Source organism: Vipera berus (genome assembly GCF_964194415.1).
Source record: "Vipera berus genome assembly, chromosome: 2".
Lineage (NCBI taxonomy): Eukaryota > Metazoa > Chordata > Lepidosauria > Squamata > Viperidae > Vipera > Vipera berus.
Window position 1 is genome coordinate 191,672,812 of NC_138203.1, and position 12,758 is coordinate 191,685,569.

Below are 12,758 nucleotides of genomic sequence, written 5' to 3' on the forward strand. Positions count from 1 at the left end.
TTTGTCATCTAATCTGAAAATTGTCTGATAAGCAATCAGTTTTCATATATATCTATGATTTCATGGTTCAGTTTGTGAACCTTTCTGATGGTTTAGATGAAATAGATTAGTAGATTTTTGTGGAGATTATTTTCTGAGTGCATCCATATGTTCCAGGCATACATCATACGTTGTGAATCATAAGTCAGAGATCCATTCAACTAATCCATTGAAAGTGAAATAAAAACAGCAGTAGGAATTATGAAAAAAACAAAACTCTAGGGCTGTTTTAGAGACCACCCAATCTGATTTTCATGGCTGAGATTAGGCACAAATAGCTCGTCTTCACTCTGGGGAAATAGCATTTCCAATTCTTTCCTGGTTCCAGAGAATGATTTTTTTTGGGTGGGGGAAGATAGATATATGATGACAGACAGACAGACAGGCAGGAGTTTCTGAATGACAAATTTATTTATTTATTTTCTGGGAAGTAGGATTTTGCTTCCAGTATTATTTTCGTCTTTTCTTTAGCTGAGAAAGTGATCCATGTCCCATAATGCATTGAGATTTTTTTTTTTTGTAATCAAGGCTAACAAATTTACATAAGTACTAGTTCATAAACCTGAGAGGGGGGGAAATATAATTTGCATTTTAATATGTAATCATCCAATGATGTGAACATTTCTAGTAAGTAAAAAATGAAGAATATTAAGGCATGCCATTAAACCTACATTCAAAAACATTTTCTACAACAAAACTCTCTTTTTTGCCATTTATATAAGGCCGATGACTTGGCCACAAATTTCATTACCCAGAACAACAATATTCTCATTCACTTTGTATTATATAACATTAGAAAACTATCAAATGTAATCATCTGAAGCTTGGCAGAATTTATCTTCTCTGAAAAGTTGACTATGCTTAAGATTATTTCTAATTGTGCCATTTAAAAAAATGGTATTAACACTCACGTTTAAAAGGAAAATAAATGTTTCATGTTCAACTCAGTATATATCATCTTCTCATATGATGCTATGATTCCTGCAAATTTAGCTCCATTTCAAATTACCTTTAATGGAAAGTGGACTAAAAGCTGATTAGTTTTATTTTTGGCCCACACAGAGGGAAAAAACAACTTGCCATTTTTCCACAGTTATAATTAATGGAGAAACATGGAAGTTTGAGGATTCACATCAAGTTCAAGATTTAAGCCTAAGTCTCTCATATTTCCTAGGGCAGTGGTCCCCAATCAGGGACCCGTTCTGCGGAGAGAGGTTTTTCTGCAGACCGGAAGGGGCGTGGTTTTGTGTGCTGCCTGCATTCTGCGAATGGGGCTTTGCTTGTTTACGTGGCCGTTTCTGGCATGTCACAGACTGGTGACGGTCCACAGACCCCTGTCCTAGGGCCATCGCAGATTGAAAGCAGTCAGCTTGGGGCAGATCCTGTGACTGGATTCTTTGGACACAAGGAGGATAACTTAGGTGTCAGGAACAGAATAGACCAGGCTGGGCATGCCTTCTGGTTTATAAGTGAGATCTGTTGAGAGAGATCTGTAGAGAATTCAGCAGTTTCTTCATCAAGGGGCAGAGTATAGCTGGCAGAACCTCTCCCTCCTGGAGGACATCCTTGTTATTGTGTTTTTTGGCAGTAACAATATTCAGCCTCCTTTACATCATGGTTTCCTGAGAGACATTGCCCTGTGGTTTCTCCCCATCCCTGTCCTTCTTTCCTGCTCTTCTCTTGCACCCTTCAGCACAAGAAAGCCCTGAGGCCATAAGCAAAGCTCTGCCTACCCTGTGGTTTCCTCCATCCCCACATCCTCTGGTGACAGGCTATAATTTCAAGCATTGTTAAAGAACTCAAGATTGGGAAAGAGATCATCTGAAGACATTTGAATGAACAATTAAGCATGCCTGGTGAAAGCATGCTTATTAATGTCCTTATCAAAAGAGTACCAGTAAATTAATTTGAAAAGCTATTGGCCCCAATGCAACATATAGCTAGTGAAGATGATGCCCACACAGTTTCTACTTTGTAAGCTCCTTGAAAGAGAAATCATAGCATTTGAATAGTCCTTGAGTAGCTACATCGGTAAAGCAGAATATTACGGTACAGCCATTAGTCTGATAAATATTTTCTGGAGATACAAGTTTTAAACTGTTTGCTTCTGCATATTTCATGGATATAAGCGAACAGCATCAGAGTCACCTTCCATATGTAAATTTACTTGTCAAACAGGAAGGCTTAAGTTGCCTTTGTTGTCATAGAGTACTTTGTAAAGTAAGCCATTAGAGCTGAAAAAGATATGATTACCCCAAAACTTCACCTTTTATCTAGAATTTCAATTCTACTCTCCCAGGTTTAAATTTAACTGACTTTCCTTTGGAATAAAGTAACTTCTAAAAATTTATTTTATTTATTTATTTATTTTTATTCCATTTATATCCCGCCCTTCTCCAAAGACTCAGGGCGGCTTACAAGCTTAGCAGTAGCCTTCATTCTATGTATATGCCTGCTTATTAGGGCTTTCACACACACACCCAAGCGGCATTATTACAAAGTCAGCTTAATAGCCCCCAACAATCTGGGTCCTCATTTTACCTACCTCGAAGGATGGAAGGCTGAGTCAACCTTGAGCCTGGTGGGATGCGAACCTGCACTAATTGCAGGCAGCTGGTGTTACTTAAGGAGGCATTAGCCCACTGCTCCACCAGCAGTGAATTGAATTGGAAAACTGTTCCATAAATATTAAGTCAGGCGATGACTTCAGACTATTTAATGGAAGCATTTACATTCCAGTCTTGTTTTACCACAATAAGGCTTTCTTCCGTGGAGCAGAAGATGTTTTAAGCAGGTTTAGCCCACCTGGAACTCAGCATATATTTTAGATCTTATACTTCTCAGAATTCTCTGACATCAATATAAATCAATATAAATATGACCAGATACATTTACTACTGCACTAAACTGAATTATTAACGACAATTACAATTAATATTTGATTGCATGAAGAAGTTAGAATCTCTGATTACTGTCCAGAGATTATCTTTCTTTCTTTTTTTTGTTTAGCATCACTAAAGCAATTCTTTGTCATAACCTGAATATTGCCAAATCTGAAATAAGCTTCTTTGAGTGCACTTAACCCACAATATAGAGTTATAGAATACAGTTATACCTTCGTATAGGAAGAGCGTGAAAATTGCTGTTATGCTTAGGGGATGATGAAAAGTTAGACGATTTGAGTAATACAGTATACCGTTTCACTTAGTAAAAAGCAGCATTACTTCTGATATGTAATCAGCATTCTGTCAGGTAGAGTAAGCAGATGCACAGTATAATATAGAATTAATCATTTCTTCCTGGGGAAAATGTGTTGTATTCTTATATCATCATTGATTTCAGAAATGAGAACTAAAACACTGGAATCCTAAAATTATGAGTAGGAGACAGCCTTGCTGACCATCTAAACCAATTGTCAACTTGACACTGAAGTAGAAGAACATCATTAACAAAATGGCTTTTCTTTAAATAGAATCAAAACTGGATACCAACAAAGATGCCACACTAATATGGTATTAGTCTCTAATATCTAAAAGAAGAATGTATTTGTTACATTAATTTAGATGCCATTGCCCTTCCAGAGACTCTGAGCAGTGTAATCAGTTCATACAGTATAGAGAGAAAAGCTTTTGCCCACCTAGTTGGAAATCATAGATTCAGCTCTGGAGCCAATTCATTCAAAGAGGAAAGAAACGATAAGAAAACAATATGAGACAACTCACAGTTATTTTGTTCAAACAGTGTATTAGGTAAGAAATTTCTTTTTCTTTTAAGAAAGAACAAGCATACAAGCTCCCAAATCAAAACATTCCATGAACATTTCTTCATTTAGAAGTTGATCCTACTGATTTGACACAATGTCAGAAATGTTGCTAGTGACCATGAAAGGCCAGACTTATTGTATGCAATTAAATTAGTTAAATTAAAGATGAACAAGACATTTCAAGTGCCAAGGCTTCTCCAAACTCTTTTTTTTCCCCTATAGTCCAACAGTTTTTATACACATTTGAAAGTTCGAAGTTTGATTCCCAATAGGATTGCTGTTTTTGGAAAACATATAAAACTCACATAAAAGTTCAGATGTAATGCTTTGCCCATCGCATCTACCGTATTTTCCGGCGTATAAGACGACTGGGCGTATAAGACGACCCCCCAACTTTTGAGAAGATTTTCATGGGTTAAAAAGTCGTCTTATACGCCGGAAAATACGGTACCTGGGTAAAGCTTCATTCTTTTTCTAACAACCACAGCCAAGGTTTATTTAAAGAACAGTAGTGACAGGGTTCACATATCATGCTAAACCATAAGATAGTTTATTAGATTTTAATTTAGCATATTATGTGAATCAAGTCACTGTATCTTCTAAACTATGGTTAATGGATTTCCACTATTATGCCTTACTCAACAAATTATTGATTAGGGTATAGAACTGTTTTGTTTGAGAATTGGATAGTAGTACCAGTTATTCCCTGTGATTTCCCCCCCCCCCTATTTTTAAAGTCTGAACTTAAGTTTGTAAGGCTAAGCTATTTCGTAGCAATGATTTTTAAAATTGACTGCTTAAAGTGACTAGCAATGTAAGAAGAAACTGAAATAATGGAAAGGAAGATCATTTTTAACTGGGTGTATATCACAGATTGTGCCTCCAAACTAGCCTCTACAAAACTGGTGCCTATAGTTCAGTATGCATTCTGGAAGTTTTAGTCCAGCATGGTTGGAGAGCACTAGAGCACTAGACCTGTGCAAATGTAAGCGATATCCAAAGTTGAGTTAAAGTACCTAACTATTCAGGTAAGCATATAATGTTGTGTTCCAAGAAACCTAGCTTTCTATTCCCTGAAATTAGGAATATCTGCTGAACCAGAATGAATTTTAGTAAGTCTCTCGGTGCACTGTTTTCTACAGATCTCTGAAGAAGAATGCAAGACAGCTGCATGCCACTGTAACTCAAGAGAAAAAAGAAATTTTGGAAGCTAATATTTATTCATGGAAATACAGTTTTAAAAATTGTTACTCTCATTAATAACTATATAAAGCCTCCATACATCAACCTGATTACTGGATGCTGCAGGGAGGAATGTTAGGTATGTTCATCAACTTAAAGCCCATCTTTTTAATTTCCAAGAGTCATCTGGACGTCTGCTATAAGAAAAAAAGAATGCTGACTGGATAGCTTTGGCTTTATTTGTGTTCTTTTATACCAACATTTTTAAATCTTGGTGCAAAATCTCTCTCTCTTTTTCTCTCTTACACTTTTGTGTGTGTGTGTGTGACTTTACACCAAGATTTAAACGTGCTAGTATAAAAGGACACAAATAAAGCCGAAATCTATCCATACACATATGAATAAGATAGTGAGGAAAATAACAGAAAAATGCAGAAGGTATTTGTTGAGCTACCGTTGAGACAAAAACCGGTTGAGATAAATCCTTGGCCTGATTGAGCAGCATACCTCGGATATTCTGAAGCCATGGGAGAGAGGGGAGGCGTATAAAGATGGTTGGCTCTATCAAAGCATGCCCCCAGCTCCATCATCCTATCTCTTCAAATTTGCTTTTAAGAGGCTCATGAGTGAGGTACGATAATGCTCAAGGTTCTCAACATTGATGTAAGAAAAAGAAACAGTTCAGTATAAAACAGGTTCCCACATCCTCCCCACACTTGAAAAGTTTCCCGAATAACAGTTACTCTTTTTAAAAAAAAACAAAAAAAAAACAAAGAATAAAAGAAACAAAGAGCATAAAAATATCTGTGACACTTCGGTTCACTCTACAGTCTTCCAAAGAGAACAGCTAGAGATTCTACTCTGTAGTATACAGAGCTTCTATATAGAGATATTTATATAGTTTTTATATATACTGTTTTCAAAAGAGCCGAGCCTGCTTCTTCAACTCATTCCTTTTCCACAAAGCCAGGCGATCAAATTCAGCAATAGTCATGCCAAACACCTGGTAAAATTCCTCTGCAGACAGATGGCGCTGGAAAGAGAACAGGGAAGTGTGACGTTATACAAGTGTGGCTAATGTACATGTGTGACAACAGGCACCTGATTTGAAAGATATGTAAGCTCTGAGGCAACATTTCAGTTTACACTGTATCTTCAGGCTCTACATTTGAGGCTGCATGTAGACATGACCCTTCTTTCATAGTAATCTGTTCGATTTTCTGGAGTTTGTAGTACAAATATTCACACAATTCCTTTTGGTGGTTTATTGAAAAAGGTGTTGTGATTCAGGGTCAGCCTGTGGGTTCGGCAGTTGGGTCGGACGACTCAGAGGAGGAGGAGGGGGGTGTTGAAGAGCTTGCTGATGATGGCCTTGAGGCTCCGCAGAGCCCTCAGCCAGGCCCCTCCCACCTGGTTACCACGGAGACCCAGCTGTGTGAGCCTGACAGCGTGGATGAAGATGACCCACAGCTGGCCCTGTTCAAGGACGCCCGACGCAGGAGGCAGTCAATCAGGAGTAAACAGAGGAAGGCAATGGGGCACCTCGGAAGGAGGCAGAGAGAAGCCACGCCCTGAACTGTATAAAAGGGGAATGCGTGGGAGGGCTGGTTTGCTGAAGGCAACCGCTTGATTAATCCCTGTTTCATAGCTCCTGTTTCATGGTTGGTGTCTTGTTTTGCTCTGTTTTATCTTAATAAATTTGGCAGGCTTAATTCCAGCCTCTTGCCGTTTGTAAAGGGGTTGTCCCTGCCTTTTCTGCAGGGCCGGTAGCAGGCTGGTACAGAACAAGAGGTTTCATACCAGAGGTGGCCCTTGATGAATTTGGAGATCTAAATATCTGAGTCACCCACCCCAGTCTCTCATCCAGCCCATTATCACCTGCCTGTTCCAATTCACCATGAACACATCTAGACATGCAAGGAAGCATTGTGTGTGCTTGCATGCGTTTTTCTTTATGTATTTTTATTTTTCTCTGCAAAATACTTCTAGACTCAAAGTAGTGTATCCTCCTCCTCCTCCTGCTGTTATAATATTAACATTTCTGTAGCACACAAGATTGTATACTCACAACGTTCGTATTCAGGAATAAAATGTAGGAGGAAGGGGTGATAAATAAGCCCTAAGCTTCTAGGAGCAGAAGCAGTTGAGAATATCCAAATCTTTGATGATTTATGTTTCTGTTTTAGGTTTTTCTCTCCAAGTATTTCTTACCATTTCTTTACTTTGAACAAAATTGACAAAAAGAAGGCCAAATCTAAGCTGAATATAAATTATATTTTTTGCATCCACTGGAAAATTATCAGGATGAACCATAAAACTGTGGATCAAAAGGTCCATCTGAAAACAACCTGAGTCTTAATTACCTACAGACAAGAAAAATATGTTGCAAGGACCATTGATTTGCCTTGTGTTCCACAAACGAGGAAAGAAATTGATTTAGAAAGAATATTCTGTCAAGCTCTAGAGAAATTAGGAGATTCAAGAAGTTCAAATGAGTATAAAGATTTATTGCAAGCTTAAGCTCTCTACAAGAATCTGAGCTACTAAGGGTCAAGGGAAATTGGCAGGAGTTAAGAGGGCATTCAAAGTGGGCTGGACTTAGATCTCTTGTTGGTGTGCAGGGACTCATGACTGATGATGCATTTGACCCCCTCCCTCAGGCTCAGTCTGGTTTTCTCCTACCCATTTATGATGCAAGGCAGCTATGAGAACAGTGTAAAGGCAGGGAATCTTTTGGTTGCTATTGCTGGCATCTAAGGTGGCAGGGAAGGAAGAAAACTACAGTGGATAAGACAATGGTGCAAAGTGGCTTAAGCCACAGCACTCTTATAGAAGGCACAGAAATTTTTATTTTCCTTTCATGCAGTGGGTTCAGTATTTTCCCCTTTCTTGATTAGCTCTGTCTGTCTGTCTACTTCAATCATCTATCAATCAATAAATCAATCATATTTATAAGTTGCCACAATTTCAATATTGTGGCAATATTGGCTCTGAAACAGCACACTCCTTAGCTACTTGAACTGATAGTACTTGTATAGTTAGGTTGAATATACAATATATATATCTATATAACTATATATCTATATCTATATCTATATCTATATCTATCTATCTATCTATCTATCTATCTATCTATCTATCTATCTATCTATCTATCTATACACACTGCTCAAAAAAATAAAGGGAACAGAAAATAAGCTACCTTTTATTGTTGCCAAAAGAACTAGATTAGTATATTTATGAAACCCCCATCAAGAATCAGACTCAACTTGAGGGAAAAATTTTAAGCAACTGTATATTACTGTTGTATGGCTTACTAAGAACATGTAAGGAAGGGAAATATTTTTCCAGCTCCCAGTTTGAGTAAGGTACTTCTTTTCTAAGGGATTTCTATGAATTGGTCATTTACCAAATGCAGCAAATTTGCTGCCTTTTATAGTAGATCTCCCTGACACCAAAAAATCCAAGGTTGAGAAGAATGGAAAGATTCAGTTTCAGAGGTTCCAGAAGTACTTGGAGGTTTCCAGACGCTGAGTTTGACTTACTTCTAACCGAGTTCTGTCCACATCTTTGGGCAAGCGATTTTTTCCCCTGGTTGTCACCAAAAGCAACTCATAAGGGTATATCTGCAAAAGAAGGAGGGAAAAATGATGCTCGATCAAAGAATCAGAAAAATAAGAATTAGCTGAATATATTTATTTATTTATTTATTTATTTATTTATTTATTTATTTATTTATTTATTTATTTATTTATTTATTTAGTATACCGCCCTTCTCCCGAAGGACTCAGGGCGGTGAACAGGGCAATACATAATAAAAAAACAAGATACAAAAATTAAAAAGTAATTAAACAGCAATGCCCGTAATAAATTAGTACAGATTAAAAAGTTAAGACCGATTGATCTCACAATATTTTCTATTTTGGGAAGTGAGTTTATTTATTTTTGATTCTGTTCCAGCTTATTGGAAATCACAGCAATGCTGTTATTTCCTGTCTACTGAAATATCAGCAGCTCTGTCAATCTTGTAAGTAGTCCATTTTCCTATTGGGGAAAATACTTGTCATACTGCTTTCTAGCGCCTAGCCATAAGTTCTGTCCATAGAGATTTAGCATCCTGTTTGGTATTGTCATATGACCCCCATCACAGTGTTCTGTTGGAAAGGTTGCAAAATTGCTAGCATATTTCACATTTCATTTACAAATTTATAGGGATTTTTAATTGTCACAGAGGAATGATAGAAGGTGGTCAGGGAGAGAGCATTTAAAACTGACATAAAAGGAGTTCCGGTTTGCCATTGTGGCCGTGGCGGCTGCTGGAAGGCGAGCTCAATTTCCCGTGTTTGATTTCGTTCCGCTGGGGGACCCTGGAAAGGGTCGAAAGTCACCCTGTAGGGGTGATGAGCAAGGAGTGGACCCCCGCTTGATCGTGGGAAGGTGGCAGTCCCTCCGCTTTATCTGGGGCAGCCTTCCAAACTGGCGGAGGAAAGACCGGCCATAGCAATAAGGCTCATCACTAAGCTGCAGACAGCTGAAGTCAAACTTACCATCAAGCACTTCTAAAGCAACATGGATGAAACTGGATGAGATCCAATCTTCTCTTTAAGATCCTAAGTATTTTCTTTTCCTGTAAAAGCTGCCCAAAGTATCTTTTCCCCTTGTGAGGAGAGAGGGAAGGGAATTTCTACCCCACCCTCTAAGAACAGCAGTGACTGACTACCCAGGGGAGTTAAAGCACTAAAAGAACAATTTTAATCTAATTGGATTTATATGTTTCTGAAACTTGGGGGACCAAAAGTTTTCTTATTTTTACTGGAGACTTTTGTTTTTAATCTACAAAAAAGAAATTAAACTGGAAAAAGAATTATAAAAATTTTGGACTTAAAAAACTTTAAACGGCATTGGTGACATCTTGTGATGATGTTTGGTATTACAATTTGTTATTGCCTAAAAGAGACTTGGCTTGAAGCCCAGACTTCAGATAAAACTCTTTCGACCTTGATAGATACCAACTGTGAGAAACTCAGCTGTAAAGAGAACTTCTGGGCAGCATAACTGGCCTGCTTGAACTATGAATATAAACCTTTACTGACTTTCAGAACTATATGTGGGGAATTGCTTTCATATTTCTTTATCTGAGGAACGTTGGTTATTATATGAGATGATGAAATACCCTGGACTATAAAATCTTACTTGACAAACGACTTCTAATATAAAGACTACCTATAAACACATGAAATAGAGGTCCCATACCTAGTTATAAAATTATTTTTAATGTCTGATTTTAAAGTCCTCAACTTAACACACTATTAAGAGAATATGTATGAAGACCAGGAAAAGATCCTTTCCATGTTGAAAGTAATACATGAAACCATTCTTTCAGCTTGTGACAAAATAAGATGCAACATTAAATAACAAGATGCCAGCTTAGATATACAAACCCAAATTTTGACTACAACCAAAGAACTAACAACACAGAAGATAACAGAAGAACTGAAACAATCAAATACTAAGACAGAGGACTCAATTGACCAACAAATACAGTTAATGGAAAATCCAGAAAAGGGAGTGACAACACTGAAAATGGAAAAGACTTTCTATATAAATCAGAAGATATTTGAGGAGAAAGAAGAACAGATTGAATGGAAGATAAACATATCAGGACAGTCATGGGGAATTGGAATAATAGGGAGACAATCTAATGAACACAAATGGGCTAGCCCTTCCAAAAATGGCAACTAAATGGTCTCTCTTATTTCAAATAATATATATAATAATAGAGGGAGATCTATTTTATGATTTAAAAGCACTGACATGGAAGGCTAGTTGGTAAAGGAAGAAAGCCAGAATAAGGCTGAAAAAATTGGGGTTTTGATTTATTACAGGGGATTTCATATTACTAATTAGAGGGTTAAAGGGAGAAGTTGAGATAAGGGGAATTTTGGTCATTAAATTTAAAATATTTGGAAATTAGTTGAAAATAAGGATTCTATTTAATATTTCAAAATTAGATCCAAAAGAAAAAAAATGAATATGTTTGATGTATTGATTAACCCAGACAATATATATAATGATTTTGATTTATTAAAGAGGATACTGTATTATTAATTAGATGATTTAATATGGTGGGAAATAGGTAACTTTAGAAAATAGAAAAAGACTATACTTAAATAGATAAGATGTGTATTTTGAATATTAGATTCTGTTATGAATTGATATAAAGGAAACTTTGGTTACCTAAAGCCTGGAAATTATAAATATCAAATGTTAAATTTGAATATTGATGGGAAACTAAAAATTGGGAAAAAACCAATAACAGGACATTGATTGTCTATAAAGACTGAATGTAAAAGTTATATATATATATATATATTAAAAATTTATTGATAAATGTAATAATGATGTTTCTATTTAGTTGATATAATAAAAACTGTATTAGCTTAAATACAAGATAGTAGATATTAAGGGAAAAAGAGAGGAAATATTTGATATTGTAACTTGAGATTTGTACTAAAGATTTTTGTATGTTATTGAACTATTGATTAACCCAGCCACCACACTACTTTATAAATACCTAAATGTAAAATTAGAAAATTAATAAAATATTATTAAAAAAACTGACATGAAATGATCCTCTTCAGATAGTTTTCCATTGTAACTTTTTAGGGTTCTTTGTTTGGAAACACTAAAGAATTTCACATACTGTAAAATATGGATTGAGTTGCTACTAATTTATTTCCTTTTCTGTGTGACATGGTGATGATGTGATTTTTATTACTCCATGTCCCATGATAGTTCAGCTGCTAGGATAGGATGTCTTATTTTTCATCTCCTATTAATCAGCTATAAAGAAAGAGAATGAGTACTGAAGATAATCATGGCTTGGTTTCATACTGCTTTGTGAAGCAATCAGGGTAAAAATGCTGGTGGATATGAAAATGTATTTGTTTGTTTGTTTATTTATTTACTAATTTAATTAGATTTAAGCACTTCACAATTGTAATATGATTCTGGCAACTCACAATTTAAAGCATGCCATAAAAGAAATGCAAGAATATTTTTGGAAAATATTGCTGCTTTCTCTGATTACAATACAGTGATCCTATTCAGTGTAACACTGATATTTACAGTTTCTGTTTACTCAGAATAGCAGCAGCACAAGTGATGCCATAATGATAACACACTAACAGAGCTGGAATGGACCTTGGAAGTCTTCTAGTCCAGGGGTCCCCAACCCCCAGTCCGTGGACCAGTACCGGGCCTTGGCATGCCAGCAACCGGTCTGCACAAACAAGCAAAGCCCCACCCGTGGGATGCAGGCAGTACACAAAACCATGCACCTTCTGGTCCATGGAAAAACCTCTCTCCATGGAACTGGTTCCTGGTGCCCAAAAGGTTGGGGACCTGTCTTCTAGTCCAACCTCCTGCTGATACAGGAGACCTATACCATTTCAGACAAATGGTTGTCCAATCTCTTCTTAAAAACCTCCAGTGTTAGAGTACCCACAACTTCTGGAGGCAAGTCGTTCCACTGATTGTTCTCACTGTCAGGAAATTCCTACTTAGTTTTAGATTAGTTCTTTCCTTGATTAGTTTCCATCCATTGCTTCTATGATCAGATAAAGCCCCAAAAGATGCAGAAATCACTTTTATTTAGTTCAGCGTATTATTAGTAATATGCTGTAATTATTAGTAATAGTAAAGCAATGCCTTTCTTTGTAGGACATGGTAGGCTGTATCTCAGTAACAGAGGTCATGTTTTACATATACCAAA

The 12,758-nt window shown here is 36.7% G+C and overlaps 1 protein-coding gene across 1 annotated transcript in view; it reads right to left on the reverse strand.

Annotated features, from left to right (window-relative positions):
- Positions 1-5,521: 5,521 nt before the first annotated feature.
- ABLIM3 (actin binding LIM protein family member 3) overlaps positions 5,522-12,758 on the reverse strand; it is a gene marked incomplete at its 5' end in the record, with an annotated part of 91,833 nt that continues 84,596 nt past the window's right edge. The window contains 2 exons of the mRNA XM_081319028.1: positions 5,522-6,017; positions 8,530-8,610. Coding sequence (XP_081175154.1) covers positions 5,904-6,017; positions 8,530-8,610 — 195 coding nt within the window. The 3' untranslated portion in view covers positions 5,522-5,903. The remainder of the gene's footprint in view (positions 6,018-8,529; positions 8,611-12,758) is intronic.